Raw genomic sequence first — 17,207 nt, 5'->3', positions numbered from 1 at the left:
GTATTCACCTTGAACCTTATTTTGGTAATAACTTTCAATGATATACATGAAGGGTGTCAGATCTAAAGTATGCAAACAGATTTCTTGCCAGCAGTTTTTGGGGGAGAAGCTGAATCTGAATTGTGTTGCATGGTCGATGCTAGGACAGACGTTGTTTATCATAAATATATTATCGTAATATTAAAAATCTTTAAATTATGGCTTAAGTTCATGTAGTTGACTGGATGAAAGTAGGACAATAGCACTATTTCCTAAAATGTGTAGGTACTTTATTAGGAAAATTTAGAACCATTTTGAAAAAAGGCTGATGTTTTGATCCATGCCTTCTCTAAGACTCAATGAGTCCTTGTGCAGATCATCTGGGCTTGTAATGCCTTTGGACCTTTAGTAAGTGTGATCCATTTTATTGATCTGTTGTGAAGCACAGAAATCAAAATGGCTGGTGAGCCTCACATTTGATATTGCAGTTTGGTGGTCAGAATATTTTCAGTATGTGTAGAATAGATTTTATCTTGGTACACATACTTTTGAGAGGATTTTTTTTCATAGGGAGCTTCAAGCCTGCAGCTAGTTAGAACTCTATTTAACTACTTTTGATTCTTGAACTCCCATTACCAGAAAAAATACTTTCAGCCTGCATACTTGGAGAGGAGTTGAATGCTAAGTTTATGTGCAAGTCAGAAATGCCGGTTATCTCACTTGAACTTCTGCCACTGGTACTCTCTACAGATATGTGAAATGACAGGAGAGGCACCACTGTAAAGCTGAAAGGCAAAAAGAGCTGATGGCTTTGCTGATATTTTGTCACTTGAATGGTGACCTTTGTTAATAACACTTCTGGTAGGAAAATGAAATACTTTCTGTTTCAGTAATGTCCATCTGATGCTTGGCAACAAATGCTTTTAAGGTGGACGGTGAAGAAGAAAAAAAGAGCAGCACTGTTATATTCTGCAGTGTATGATGTTTAACATTTTCCCTGCTACAAAGTCAGACTAGATCTTGAATTTTCTAAAAGATGCAAAAGGAGTTGAAACCAAATTTTCGTATCGCTAATAAAATACACAACATGCTGCCAGCATAACCAGGTCTGGATTTTCAAGGGACTCAACTTTTTACATTTAAAACCCTGAATGGAATGGGCAAGTTTTCAAAAGCATTCAGCATCTTGCAGCCCCTGTTGAGGAAAATCTAGCTAACTTAAGAATGCTGAGTAATTCAGAAGGTCTGGCACTAAAATATTCCCTTGATACTCTCGGAAAAGGAAAGGGAACTAAGCCTTGCCTTTTCCCTTTGAAGATACAAATTCAATCAATATGTTTAATAGTTCTACGTAAATTCTATCAAACCTTGAAAAACAACAGCACCCACAACTAGTATCAGAAAGCAATAAACCAAAATCAGCCAAATTGACTATTTTAAATTTAATTGGTATTTTAATTGTTGGGTTGTTTTTATTAATTTGGGTTGTTGGTACCTGGGGTGGACTGGAAGCTTCTTATGGAAATTAGCTGCTGTTAAGAAAATTGGTGGTTTGTCTTTGAGTTTTTTCTTTGCTTGCTTTTAAACAGTGGCAGCCTAAAAGTATTCACACTACCAAATAGCTTTCTGAATCAGTGACCCTGTTCTTGTACTGCTGTTCTTCACTTCCTTCTTCAAGTTCTTCCTCAGACCCCATGTTTTTCCCTCTCTTTCTGACAGTGGTTTCCATGCTAATTAACTATTCTTCTTCTCATTTAAACTTGTGTAAAGCAAGAGTAACTGCATTACAATCTGTAGAATTACTCGGGTATAAAATCAGATATGCATGAGAAAGGCAAGGTTATTTAAAAATACTACCCTTACATGATTCCTTTACAAGTTTTATTTGAATCAATGTCTTTTTGCTGACTGCAGTCAACACGTACTAATGCACACTGGGGAGGAATCTTGTGCCTCCCAAGTGTATTTTTCTTCAGTCTTCACTGCATTAATAAAGTGATAACTTTATCTGGTTAATCATGATTTCCAAGTACAAACATTATGTATATATGTTTCCATATTGGCAACAGGTTCAAAGAGATAGTAAATATGAATTTGCCTATTTTTATGAGCTACCAAAAGAGCATATGTTGAAATTATGACAGATACCATTTTATCATCTGCATTTTTTCTCTGCAGCTTCCAAAACTCTATTTACTAGCAGCCTAATTACCTAAAGCGTACATTAAGAATGATCCATTGTCAAACTGGCATTCCTTTTTCCTCTACAAGTTGAAGCCTAGAGTTAGTGGCTGTTTGTCTGAGCTTTTCATGCCACATTAACAGGTCGAAAGGTTTCTTCGTATCAGGAAAGTTTGGCATGAACCTGCCGCCACTTATAAAGTCTGCAAAGGGTTAAAAGTAGGAATTGAACTTTTCATTTTGCTTAGAAAAATAAGTGCATGGATAGAATAAATATAAATCTATGAAAAATCTTCATTAATCCCCACCTTCCCCTGTTGTGGAGAAATTCTGGCCTTGGTGAAGTCAGTTACAAAGATGTCAAAATCAGCAAGGCAATTATTTTCCCTCTATTGAAGGACTTTTCAACAGCCTTCAATCTAGAGAGACTTCACTCAAAGGGGAGCTTCTGAATGTGTTTGAGTGTGGGAGACGGTGAGGTGTTTAAAACAAACATCACAGGAGAAGTCTCTGAATCCAGTGTTTAACCCATACAAAGGAGGAAATTTTGAGACTTTAGCATAGAGTTAGGCGTCTTATGTTTAATTCTTCGCTTACAAAGGTGATGATATGCACTTTGATTCAAAGCCTATGTTCAACCCAAATACTCAAGGTTTTTTGCCTAGATTTCAGCCTTCCAAATGGAATTCAGCTTAAAAAAAAAAAAGTAACAGATAAAGAACAAGGAATCTTCAGGCATCAATTTAGTACTATCACCAAGAACAAAATATATTTATGTATAAAAGAGATTATAAGAAATTCTTAACAAGAAAGGAAAGCACAGGCAATTGTACAACAGTAGTGAATCTGAATTTCTGAATTTACATGAGGGTTTGAATCACTTTGGTACTTTGAAATAAGCAGTTTCTAGGTGGGAGGTACGTTATTGTTCATTGAGAATACTATTCTACCTTCTAGCAACTGTCTTCCAGTGAAGGTAGCATAATGTGCTCATGGTTCTGAGTTAAAGCCAAATAGTTTCAAAACAGAACTGTGGTGTGTTTATTGGTTTTGGTTTGTTGGGGTTTTTTTCATTTATTTTTTTTTTTTTTTCCAGAGTGGATATTACAAGCACTTTTCGCAAGGATAATCAGAATATAAATAAAAACATAAATTTAGAAATAGCAAAATGGACTGTAAGAATAAAATAATTCTTAAAATGAAAGATGCTTAAATTAGTTATAAGTATTCTTTTGAACCTACAGTCTACAGGCTGACCTCAGAGCAGTATGCATGGGTTTAGACTCCTATAAAATAAATAAATTATTAGCTTTTCTCAATGATGAAAGAAATGAAAAATTTAAAATGGCTATTTCTACCAGATGGAATGTGGTTTTATTTTTTATTCTCAATACAAGCCTATGGTCATATTCACTGAAGTATTAATGCTGTGTTTATTTACTTTTATTGAAGATTTAACTGTTGACTTGTTTTCCTTAGCATGGGGTTGATTTCTCTACTTGAACTGCCTCCATCTCTTTAAGTCTTAGGGCAAGGGAGATGAAATCTTCCCTGGAGCTTGACTTGTTTCAAATATAATTAGGATGGCAAGCCAAGTCAATATAAAACTAATTGTTTAGTGTAATAACCAAATTCTTTTAGTTTAAAAGTATCATTTTTGAAATAAATCTTAAAAAAGGGAAAACTGATCAAGTACTACTTTCTTTTTCAAAGAAACGTGCTCTCATGAGACAAACAAATGAAGCCATGTCTTTTTTTTTTTTTTTTTGCTTAGAAGGAACTTGAGGGAAAGGAATCCCAGAAAGAGAGAATGCTCCATAAGAACAAAAAGAAGTATTGCCATGTGTGGGTTTTTCCTTCTCAAGAGTGGAAATGGGCAGAGATTAAAATTAGATATATTGCCTTTGGTGAAGAGCAATTTTTATGAGCTTTGGTTTCTGGTGTGCAAGAATGAGCTTTATAAATCAGCAACTGATTTCCCTACTGAGAAGCTCAAAGGCTAAGAGCGGAGACACAGAAAAGGTCTTGCTGTTGCACCAGCAGGAAGAAATGGTACAGATAGCCTGATAAAATGGTGGTAGTTTAATGAACTAGCAGCTAGAATTAAAAAAAAGGGGCAGGGTGTGGGGGGAGAGAATTTGGAGACAAGCTCAGGATTTCCACGCGCAAGTCCTCCAGTGTTTAACATAGTACAGGATACTAAATAGTACAACTCCACACATCTTCTGTTCCAGAATTCAGATCAGTTAAGGGGATCTTTGTTAGTACTACCTGTACATTAGCTATTTAATAGTCTTTAACTTTCGTATTTTGTTGCATACCACTACTTGAGAAGCCATCTATACTACAGGGAGGCTGCTCTAGGTGCCCAAACTAGTCAAATTATATATCTTCAGTTAAAGAAAATGTTAATTTGTTTGGTGGTTGCTTCTTCATTTGGGTTTTTGGGTTTTTTTTAGGGGGGAGTGTCTTTTTGTCTCACATATGTGTACAGAAAGCCTGTTTTTTATCATATCCTACTGATCGGAAAATCATTATGTCCCTGGGAGAGAAAATTAGGTTGAGGCATATATTCACCTATAAACCAGCAGTGGTGACTTCAAGAGGTTGGTCTATGAAAAGACACAGGCAATGAATCTACTGGTATTGGACAAAAGCAGTTTACCAGTCTTCCAGCTGGAAGAGTGCAGTTCAGATTACAAGACCACATAAATGGGACATATTGTAGACAGAGGATGTTTGGAAGAGATTAGCAAGGAGTTTGTGTCCTAGCTTAACTCTCGGGAAAACTAACTTTCTAAAGCACCATCTAATTTATTTCAATAGCAGCCAGCTCCAAAACAAGGGATTATGCAATGCCATCTGTTGTCTTTTGTGAAAAATCAAGTGGAAAATGTGGTTTACTCAGTAGTGGTCCAGCAGAAAGAGATTCACAGTCACTACAACAGCTCCTGGTGGAGCAGAAAATTAACAGGAAGGCCAACTCTAGTTGGAAACACTCTTCAACATTTTGAGAAATTACAACAAGCCACCCACATGCCATGATTAGAGGAGTCCCAACTGTAACATAGGTAAAACTGGAGTCCAGGAGTTCTCCCCTATATTTCAAACAGGAGATGCCTGAGATGGCCGTATTCTGTATGAATCTTTTCATACATACAACCTTACTGCTCATTAGATGTTTGCAAAATTTGTCCTACTTGTTGCATATGTGCGGAGGTAAATTTTGAAGATCCAGAACAGTTTTCCTGGGTTTCCTTTGTAAGGGTGCTCATCTGTATCTTGTAGTTATGGCCCACACCTGTGGGCCCATATCTATAAGGAAGAAGAGATGTAGAGTACTTTTTGTGTCATTTTCCATTAAATTATGTGCCCTTTTTGTTGGGAAGCTATTTTGTTCTTCTTGCTTCTTGTTGCACACGTGAAAGGTTGCATGCTGGCAGTACTACTACTTTATTTGCTTTAGATTGTCTTGCATTTAGCAGATTTGAAGGTTTGATCGTGAACAATAGAAATAGTTGTGATAAATTGTCAGGCTCTTTGAAAGATTCAGAAGTTCTGGAATATCTGCCAATGACAGATGGTTTGTCCTTGCTCATCACTTGTCTTCTTGACAGCACTTTTCTGCTCTCTGCAAAATCTCCCTTGGTGTGTAGTTGAATTCTTTAGAAAAAGAAAATTATTTTTTGCTTCATCCATGTTCTTGGTCCTCGGTTCAGTAACACCCATGTTTGACTAAGTGGAACGCCTTCCTCGTGAAGCAGAAGTTTGATTTATTTTAATAGGTTGTTAGGAGAGCTGCTGGAGTTTGACATGAACACATTTCTAAAGTTACAAAGATGTTAAGAATGATCTTTTATATCTATTGCTGTGGATTTCTATGACTGTGTATGAATTGCACTGCGTACTCAATGGGCTGTATCCTTTCCTGCAGGATTTATGCAACTAATGAAACAATGTTTTCAAATACTCTGGTGTGAACTCTCAGTCTGAGCAGCAGTGGAGTGGGTAGAGAGTGAATTTCTTTTTCATTTTTCCCAGTTTCATGAAGTCTGTTTCAGACCGGCTCTCCCAACTTGCTGCTTTGATTCTTAGTACTGGAGAATTATGTGAAATGGCATTAAAAATAACTAAATACTAACAGCCTATAGATGAAAAAAAAAGCTGAATTCAGAAAAATCATTCTTTGAAGTTGGCTATATTGGCTGTCCTCTGCTTGTTTTCTGACACTGATTTAATTGGGTGAGACAGGAATGTGTGAGTTTCAATGGGCATTAGGCTGCAAGGACAGAGCTCCTCAGTTCATACTGGAATTCATCTGCTTATTCCTGCACAGTGGAAGTACTCAGTGGCACAGCAGAAATGCCATCTTAACCCCGCAAAATGCTTTTTTTAGTATTGTTTCAAGTATTTACCATTTCAGTAAATAAAAAGACTCTGAACTGCACAACAGCTGATACAGAATTAATACGTTTCTGCTTCTTTTACCTACTGCTAGTATGATTCATCACAGTTAAGAAAGCAAAATATATTTGGAAGCAAAAAAGCAGCCATCTTGGGTTAGACCAAAGATTGTTCCAATGTCCTATCTCCAAAGGTGGTCATAAGCAAATGCCTGAGGGAGCAGTAAGAAGAGTAGGCATATATGATACTGTCTGCTAATATTCTCCCTGCTAGCAGCTATGTTTAGCTTTAGAGAGTTTTCTGCTTTGTGTGTTTAGTAACCCACCGCTGAATTCTTATGCGATTTGCCACAGAGGAAGTGTGAAAAGAGAATTTGTCAAATCTGTGCATAGTTTTCTTTGTTTTGGAAAGGGTCAACTCTCCTCCATTTAATACCTGTGTAGGATTTTGGTGTTCAGCCCTCATTATGAATGCACACTCTAGTTTTTCTCAGTTTTAGCTTAAGAGGTGAGCTGCATAAACAATATGTTCACCTGCCTTCTATCTTATATGGAAATTTCCAATCTGTCCCTTGCCTTTCAGGAGCACACAGCACTGCTCCCTGTCTCAGAGCCAGCAGAACCAGCCGCTGAACCTGAAACTTGTGTTGTATTCAAATGCTTAGGGTCTTGAAGCACCTACCACCTGCGTGCCCCCATCAAATTGTCTTATTCCTTCTAATATACAGGATACTAGATTTCTTTTTTGTTACTGCCCTTATGCTTTTGCAAGAATTATTTTGTACATTCGTTATTCCCTGGCGCAGAGCACAAGTTCATGCCAGCTCACTTGATATGCATGCAGATGTGAATTTCAACCAGAAAAAGATCATCACTCAGATAAAAAATACGTTTTAAATTTCTGAACATATTAGTCATAGAAACCGTCTACACAACTGCATGATATACTTCTATTGAAGCTGTGTTATATGTGCCTTTAGGTTATGATCAATTTTAAGCAGAAACAACCATTCTCCTGTGGTTTTTTTATTGTTTTTTTTTTTACTTGAATCTTATTTGTTATCATCCCTTCCAAGTGAAAACGCAGTGGCTTTTTAAAGTAAACAAAACAGCAAAGTCAGTAGATAGACAAGGACGTTGTGGAACACTGTGTCATGACTGTAAAGGCTTGCTGTGTCTAAGTAATGACTTTTACTGATGGATAATTGGATCTAGGTTGTGTTGCTTCTGGCTTTAGATATTTTTATTTATGTACTTTTTTGCACTGACTTAATATAAACTTGAACTTGTAAACTTGTGCTTAACTGCTGATCAAGAGAATCTTCTGACTGTCAGATCATGCATATGATTATTGTTAGTGTTTGAAGAAAACTTTAGGGTTGAAAAAACTTTTCCTTCAAGCTTCAAAACTGAAGTTTTGCATAGTAATTTATTTATTTATTTTCTGTAAAACAGTGGATGTGCCTGTGCATTCTTCTACACTGAAAAACATGAGATGCACATAATTGGAAAATATCAGAAGATTATTAATGATGATGACAATAGTATAGTGCCCTGCAATTCATACAGACATAGTCAGAATGTGCACTGCCCAACTTTAAAGTCAATTAAATGGACAATATAGCCCATATTGGGACAAGAGGTGTTCAAGGTGAGGGACTGAGATACAGCATCCTCGTCCTACTGAAATGGACAGCTCTTTTGTGAGCGCTATCAGTGGATTTCATCAAGTAAGACCGAAAGACCCAAGGATGAAGATGGCCTTGAAATCCCAGTCTAATGCTGAGTCCCTGTTTTGATGTAAATCTATATTTCATCAAATAAAATGTAAAAAAAAAAAAAATCTAAAAACTTCCTTGAAGCATCATCAGTCATCTTTTTAAGAAACCACTGTCAATACCAGAACAAGCTTTGGGTGCATGGGCTGAGAAAAATGCCAAAAAGCAGCCTCTAACAGACTGAAAAAGAAAGTGAATTCTTAAATCAGGGGCTATTCATAGCCCACCTAAACTTAGAATATATTAGTTTGAGTGTCTCTGAGTACATTACAAGTTCATTTCATTTTGACATAAGCTTTTTGAAAATGGCTTTAATATTAAGTAGATTCATGAATGCATAAACTTTAATGGATAAAACATGATCTTTCTCTGAGGAATTTCAACTATAACTAAAAAATGGATGCATTTCATCTTATTATTTGCAAGTTGTGAATAAATCTGTCAGAAGCAGCCTGAGCTGTTTGAAATAATAGGAGTGACTTGTGAGACCAGTAAGCCTCTTCCAGAGTCTGGCTTAAGTGGTCTGTGAGCTGTAAATAATAAAAACACTGACACTTAGAACCATACTCTGTTGAAAAGACCTTGTCTAATTGAAATTTGAGAGCCTGGGAAAAGTAGATACACAGAACCAAGTACTTTTAAAGAAACTAAATGACCTGAAACCAAAGTTTTAATGGAAGTGCATTAAAAGCTGATCAGCCAAAACTTCAGGCGCAAAGTGATCAACTCCATTTTTACTGTGTTATTAAAAACTGAACAGAAAATGTGGATTTTCATTTTGTGGATTCCTTCATTCTGAAGTTTCAGTTGACTGCCATTTTGAAGCAGAGAAAGAGCTTAGGAACCCTTTGTGGAACGTAATTATTGTTGTTATTCCCCTAACACCACTGGGAGCCTTGACTCCAGAGTCCCTCTGGCAGGCTGCCTCGGAGCTTCAGGAATCTCAGGAGACCTCATCTTGAGCAGAGTAGTTAGGTCAGGGCAGACACTCCCAGCAGGACATCCTGAAGCCAGAAGCTGGGAGGGACAAGGTTTCCAGGAACCTGACAAGAAACCAGAAAATGTCAGATGTGCTGGTTTTTGGTTTTGGTTTTGTTTTTTTTTAATTCTGCTTGTTTTCAGCAGAAATGTATGTAGATTGAATAGTAGAATTGTTTCTGCTTCAGTAAGGTGTTGATTAGTTTTGTCTTATGGAAAATTTAAGTGGCATTGCTTATGTTGTAAATGGCATAAACTTTCTACGCTTGGGGACTTTACATAAGGACTAAACGTTCCCTTGAGAACTACGTTACTATTCTGTCGATTCTTAACCTTTCTCTGTTCCTGGATGTGTTTGTCTTCCAACTGGTTTGATATGATAATAGTCATACTCCAGTTCAAGCATCCTGACTGGGCCCATTGTGATGCCTCCTATCACTTAGTTATTCAGTTCCTATCCTGTTCCTTTATATGTGCTGTGTGGACACCTACTGTAGAGAATGAAAGAAAATGTCAAAACAACACAACAAAATATACTGTTGTCACCACAGAGAAAGAGTAGTAAGTCTAAATTCCATGTAAAATGAGGACCCTGATTCCTACTGCTGATAATATTGACATTTTCCGGGACCACATTAGCAGCTATGGCTTTCATTTCCCCTCATTTCTTACTGGTGCTGTGAGAGTTTCAAATAAGAAGTCAGTTTGCACACTGCTGCACTTGGTTTGGGTTTTTTTTTCCTATCTCTCCAGATCATAATTTCCAATCTTGCCTATCATTCTAGTAAATAAGCAGTGACCCCAATTCTAATGGCCTTTGAATTAATAATGAAGGTTATCAGTATGGGGTCTTTTGCTTCTTTTAAGATTTGTGGCCAGTTAAATTGCTCTCCTTTGGACATTTCACAGTATTAATTGTAATCATCCTTGGCAACCGCTATTTGTGTTGGTCATCATTAAAAGGCAAACATGACTGCTGTGCAATAGTCCAAGTAATAACAGCCCAGCACTAGTCATTTACCTGAATGTTAAAACATTGTAAATTCCAAGTTTGATTTAAATTTTATTTTTTTTCTGGGATTCATTGCAGTTTTAAGCATCCGGTAGTTTTGAATCGTGAATCAAGATAAGCATGGTGAATTATACAAATAAAATGGGATTAATTTGGTTTGAAAACTTTTTTTTTTCATTATTTATTTCAGTTTCCTAATTCAATTTCATTTAGAAAAAAAAAAGGTAAAGGTGTCCGGCCTTTTCTATAATTTGTTTCTGGCCTCCTTCCTGTTGATGATTTCTTTCCTAGCTAATGAAAGCAGATCAAATGTATTTGTTTTCCCTTCTTTGTTTCCACTGCAAAGGCGAGTCAAATATGACTCTCTACAAAAGTGTAGTGGATTGAAAGAGGGAAAGAATAGGGCTAAGTGAAAGATGAGTTAGGATGTACATTTTCAGCCTAACACAGAGGCAGCTCTTGAATAACTTTCATCAAAGTAAAGGAGAAGATGTGTGGGAGAAGGATGAGAGGCCCACTGTTCATGGAGCCTGGGACAGACCATCATTTATCATCTGTGTGACAGCCCTCTTTCTCAAGAGAACTCCTTCCTCGCCAGTCTTTGCATTTCTATGAACCCCAGCATTTATGGTGTGGGTTTTTCTGGTTTGAGTTAGTTTCATTTTATTTTTTTTATTCATAGGCTTTCAGAGTAGGGGTACACTGAAAAGGCCTTAGAGGCAGGAGCTACAGAAGTCTGACAAGGGTTACTTGATATTCATTTTCTGTCTTCCTCTCTGTTACATCCTCTCAATACACAATATTATGGCAAAAACGATTTCATTTTCTCCTCAGTCAACTGAAACATATTCTTTCCTGCAATGCTGGCAATGAAATGTATTTTCCAAGCTTAATTAGCAAGTCAAACAATAACACAAACGCTTCTGCAGAATTTTGCTAAAGGTTCTCTATCCTCAGTTGAATAACAAAGGTCTTTGAGAGCATGTGCTTTGGTTTTGTCATTTGCAGAGAGCATACATTTAAATTTTTTTTTCTAGCTTTCACAAACAAGCTGACTGATAGCTGGTTTGTTCTCTATTTCAGGTCGTGGAGACTAATTTGGTTGCTTTTGACTGTCACTGGATCATTATAAATGAGGTAACTGTCAAGTGAACATTGTTGTGAACCAAGAATCCTGTTTTCAGGCTTACTGACAATATTCATGCTGATCTTGACTTTGCCAGCAGGAAGCAGTACATACTGCTTCCTGTTCAGGCATGCTTGGGGAGTGAATGTTGCCTAATGAAAATAGAATCACAAGTTCTTGGACTTTGCTGTTTTGTCTTTCCTTTCCTATTTTAAACAGAAGTCCTTGAATGAGTAAATAGAAAATAAAATGAAAAAACCCCTCTCCTTCTGAGTATCTTGAGAGTTCACATTTGACTTGAGCTGACTTGTTTTAGAGGATCTTTCTAAGGTCTTTTTTCATACATAATCTTTTGTCATGGTGTGCTTGTGTTTCATTTATATTTTAAAGTTTTTTCTTAATAATAATAAAATGCCATCTTTCCTTTTCCTTTAAGAATTCCCCTAGAACTCAGTCATGGTTGATGCCCAAACCTATGGATATTAGTGGGAGGCTTTTTGGCGGACTTCTGGATCAGGCCATACATGAAAGTTCACGAAGAGAAAAAAGAAAGTTAAATTGAGATCCTATTTTTAAACTGTGAAATAGGTCCTTCCATGGATGCTTGTCAGCTAAAATATGACAGGTCAATATGTGAAGTAGCTTTGCGTATAAAACATTGAACAATGCAGTTCTTAGATTTGACAACATTCAGATTTTTCTTTTGTTTAATGAAAAGCAATTTAGGTCCAGAACGACGGATTCCCTGGGGACATAACTCCCGCCTAACACATAGATCATGAGACTCCTGTATGTTCTCAGGACAAAAGATTGCTTGGAGATATTGCCTGGAAATTCCAGGTCTACTCTCTGGGATTTACTGTGCACTTCTGTTTTCATGCTTAATTTTACTAGATTTTCATTATTATGGTGTTCTAATAGTGAGGTAATTTAATCCAAAGCATTTTTTTCAAGTTTATAATAAGGTGTAACACTGCAGTGGGATTGGAATTTGGTCTACTTATTTAAACCAGTGGATTTTTAGCCAGGTTTCCTTGGAGAAAATTATGCCTCAGAAGGTGCTGTGAAGACAGCCCAAGTCCAGCAGAAATTATTTGTCTGGGCCCTTCATTGCTCCTGACCAGTAATGTGTGTGTTCTCCAGCACTAAATGGGAGCTCACTGGTTGAGAACCCAGCTTTAAGCTACAGTCAGTCATGTGAGCAACATACGTTTTTCTTTTTCCTGTCAGATTAAACGAGAATTCACTTGTAATGAATGGAATCTTGAACCAGAGTGTTCAATTCTACTGTTTAGAGTTAAGACTATTTTAAAAAGAGCATTAGCTAAATCTAAAGCTGTTCACCATTAACCTCTCTATCAGTAGACTAGACAACAATTTCTTAGGCAGAGTCTAGATATTGGCTTGCTGTTCAAATTAAAGACACTGCCACTGGTGTGTCATTTGAAATGTTATTTGAATTGAAAAGTTCAAAAGAAGGTGCTTGCTTTTAGCTGTGTCAGTTCCTCCACCCTTAAAAAGCAAAATAAAACCTAGGTTCCATTCCTAGTGTACATGCTTTCTCTTTGCTTTTTATTCAGAAATTAATGTCTCTGTGGAAAAAAAATCTGCTTTTAGAACATTGTTATTTGCACATTGCAGCAGATTAAACAGCAGAGCAATCAAAGTGGTTACTACTCTAAACTGCCTTCTCTGCTCCAAAAATCTTCCTCTGGGGTTGGGTCCCAATAGCTAGGAGAGCTGAATGATATATGCAGAGAAAAGTACATTGTTCCATCTTAGTTTTATAGTCTTGATTGTGAAATGGGTGAAAGCCGTGGTTAAGTTAATTCTGACTTTGACTAACAAACTGTGCTGTAAACCATAGTCATTAAAATCTCTGTATCTCGTTCAGTCATTACTGCTGTCAGTTTTAAAGAAGGTGAACATGTTTAATGCCATCTCAGCTTAATGTGCCTCTGGACCTAAATCCATGCTCCAACTTAAGTAACTTATTTTCAAGTTCAGTGTGTTGCAAAATGCTAATAATCTCAATATTTTGAGAACACAAAAATGAAATTAGCAATAAATAAGATTTGTAGATAATGGTATGGAAAGAATCATGGTTTCCCCTATTTTTCTTTATCACCATGTTAAAATTACAACAGAAATGTAAATATTTCCTGAATGATGAATGTTGCGTAACATTACGTGCTTCTTGCAACACTTTACCAGTTCAGTAATAAGATCACAATGTCTCCACTTTGGCAGTGCGAGATTTGGAAATGCAGTGATTTATGGGCCCCTCACTGTGTGGTATATAAAATACCAATCGTCACATCCAAGTCCACTTGATATGGTTGTCCATTAGCTGTTGATGACCACAGTACTCCCATATGACTGTGAAATGATCTGAGAGCTCTGCCGATTTTGTTGCTTACGTAAATCTTTTGTGACATCTTAGACAACTTAGACATCTGTGTTTGTGTGCCTGTATTGGCTAAATCAGACTGTCAACTAAGTAACTATAACACTGCTTCTCTGGCCTCCTAATTTGAAATTCTAAGATGATCTATTACAGTGAAAATGCATTGTTTTGCAAAATCCACATATGATTCAAATAATTCCTTGCATTGAGGTACTAAAATAAGCTGCAATTGTCTTTCCTTTTCCATCACTGTGCCAAGGGGAACAACACATTTACCCAGTATAGTAATACAAAAGGAAATACCACCTTCGGTTTTGTGATCAGGAATCTGCTTAGGCTTTGCGAGGTAACATCTGTTACTTTAATTGCTTGCTTTAAATGCTATAATGCCTGGAAAGAGTTCCTTAATTTTTATTGTCCCATTAGTTGCTATTTTATGTAATACAGCAAATTTGCTTGAAGACTGTGTATTATAATGGAAATGCAAGTGTAGGAAGAGGGGGTTTGTTCCCATAAAATGAAAGGAATCATAACTTGCTAAAGCATAATACATCGTATTAGTCCTTTGCAGATAATACAAATCTCTTCTGATCAGTGCAGTCAGCTGAGGAAACATTCTCCAAATAAATGTTCCTATTTCTTCAGGGCCTTAAAGCAGATGGTGCAATTCTTTATTTAAAATTTGCAGGAGTCATAGATTTGAATTTAGTCATGATAAAATATGCCTTAACAAAATGTGAGAATGGATTTCTCCCTCCCCCTCTGTCTGTCTCTGCTTGCTTCTTTTCCTCTGCACAATAGTACAGAGTACTATTTACAATAGTAAATATAACCTCAAAAATTATATTTCTTTTATGACTCTTAAATCACAAGCGTACAGTAAGCTTAGATTTTATTTAGTGGAACTGAAGAAGGGGCATTGGTATGATTTTCATCACTTTTGTTTCTTTTGTTCTTTTTAAATGCAAGAAATATCCTTTTTTTATTTTAAATCCATGTCTTCCTCAAGCACTTTCCTTGGTTAAAACATTCAGGGTCACCTTACTATGCCCAAGGCTGCCACCAGTTCTCTATTACTATCGTTTACTCAAGGACAGCCCAATACACTTTCCACTGTCTACAATTACCATGCAGGAGGTGAAAATATTAATGCCACTGTACAGAGGATTGGTTGGATTTCATCTGCAATAATGTGCACAATTATGACCAGCTCTGGCAAAATTAGAATGGAACGGGTGCACAGAAAAGCTGATTTGTGTGAGAAGAGACTGAAAAGGTTGGCTTGATTACCCTATGAAAACAAAGACTGAAAGAGGATATGCTCTCTGTTTATAAACACATACAGAGTGTGAATAAATGCATCGTTGTCAAGGGCTAGAGGACAAGGTTGGCACAAGAATAAATGAGTTCAAATTGCCCATGAATAAATTGAGGGCAAGAGTTAGTAGAAGGTTTCAATTACCAGAGACATCAGAGTCTGGAAAAACTCCTTCTTTGAGGAGAGAAGGTAAAAAAACCTTAAACTCTTTAAAAGAACAGTTTATGGAAAAAGATCCGTCAGGTTTGCCCATCATAGCACAAGAGAGGACAGGGGGACCCACAAGGTTGCATTCAAAGGCTGCTTTCAGATGAACATATGTTTTTCCTATGAGAGGGCTGGGCCTTGGCTGATGCATTCAGCTTGTTTCATTGTGGTTCAGCCCAGTGTGCTCCACTGTGAAGAAAAGCATAGAGCATGACTGTGTTTTAAACTAGAGTAGCTAGAGCAGGTCATAAAAACACAGTTCAGTCCCAGGAGCTCACATAATTCTACATTTTAATATGCGTAGTGGATTAATAGTAGCATTAGAGGTTCATTTGATCCCTTATATTTTCCAATGGGGAGAGCAGGTCAGGTGTGAAATGCCACCCTCTTCGGTACAGGCTGGCAACCAAGCTGCCAGCTCTATTTTTCAGACAGGTGAGAGCCAATGGACAGACTGATTCAGCCCTGCGTTCTCCAAACTCTTGGATTTTTTCCTCTGTGAAAGCTAAAAATTGATTTCTCCTTCTCCTATCATTTTTCTCTTTTTCATCATCCTCCCCAGAACCTAAGAAACCGAAGGGAGATATAATGGAGCAAATGATTATGCAGTTCAAGATCTCCCTTTACTTGTCTTGGAGCTTCATCTAGTTATGCCTTCCCCTCAGCTACTCCTCTTTGGAAAGCACTGAGAAATTCAGGAAGGGCATAGCCCAAGTATGCTATGGCACAGGCAGTGGAAGCCCAGAGGCTTCAAGGGGTTGTGCAGTGGCCACCCTTTCCCGCTCTGCCCTCTGCTGCTGGCTTTTGAAGGAGGAAGAAACAGTCACCTCTCTGAGCGTCATGAAGGAAGTGATGAAGACATGGCATGCACTGGAAAATAGGGCATGTCCAGTATATGATAAATACTGGAATCATCTTCTTGGCCCAAAGTTAAGATGTTTCCATAAGAAAAGGTATTGCTGCCTTTGTTTGATGCTTTTGAGGAGCATGTGAATAAATCCTTTCCTTCTATGTCTCTCACTACTGGTACAGTTGTTCTGTGGTGAATGCTAAGTCTCTGCCTAGGTTGCTTCTCTTAAACTGATAAGATGAAGCTGAATAGCAACGTGTATTAGGTGTCCAGTATATAGACTTGCTTCCCACTGGAGTCTCTGCATGATATGTTGAGATGATCCCCTTCAGTTTCCTTTTCCTAATTCATCTGCAAAGAGCTATTAATTTAAAACAGCATTTCTTTCCTTATTGATTTGCCTACTCAGATTAAATGTACATCTAGTCTTATCCTTGTTTCATTTGAAATTGGACAGCCTCTCCTTTATTCCAAGTTCAGCCCAAAACCAGAAAGGATTGGAACTATAGATTGAAGTTATGATTTTTTAAAAAAAAAAACCCACACATAACCTAGCCTAAATTTATACAGGTGCCAACTCAGTTCCACTTGGCCAACTTTGTAAATTTTTTTGACATTTGGTTCTTGTATAACAGATCATCTGCCATCCTTATATCATTATACTGTATCCTCCTTTGAAGTGCAAATGAAAATTGTTTCCTCTCACACAATAGTTGCTTTATATAGTTTTCTTAAGTCAGATCCAAAATTCAAGAATGAGAGATGATATTGAAGAGTCATTATATAAAAGGCTCATCACTCAGTCATTGCCAAGTATTAAAAAAAAATGACAAAGCAAATGACTAAAGTTGAATTTGGGTTTGAATGGCATTACTTTGTTGTTAACTTAAAATCTGAATTTATGATATAATTGCTCGAGTTCACAGCATTTAAAATAGTAGCTGTCATTAATCTCTTGCTGTATGTAC

At 37.0% G+C, this 17,207-nt stretch overlaps 1 protein-coding gene across 2 annotated transcripts in view; it reads left to right on the top strand.

The window, feature by feature from the left end:
* Positions 1-17,207, top strand: part of GRID2 (glutamate ionotropic receptor delta type subunit 2) — a 764,624-nt gene that overhangs the window by 509,250 nt on the left and 238,167 nt on the right. For both annotated transcript variants that reach the window (XM_074147380.1, XM_074147378.1), the window contains one exon: positions 11,415-11,468. In XM_074147380.1, coding sequence (XP_074003481.1) covers positions 11,415-11,468 — 54 coding nt within the window. The remainder of the gene's footprint in view (positions 1-11,414; positions 11,469-17,207) is intronic.

The sequence above is a fragment of the Numenius arquata genome, chromosome 5 (genome assembly GCF_964106895.1).
Source record: "Numenius arquata chromosome 5, bNumArq3.hap1.1, whole genome shotgun sequence".
Taxonomy (NCBI): domain Eukaryota; kingdom Metazoa; phylum Chordata; class Aves; order Charadriiformes; family Scolopacidae; genus Numenius; species Numenius arquata.
The sequence above is the reverse complement of the archived record's forward strand: the minus strand, read 5'-3'. Positions and strand labels throughout refer to the sequence as shown.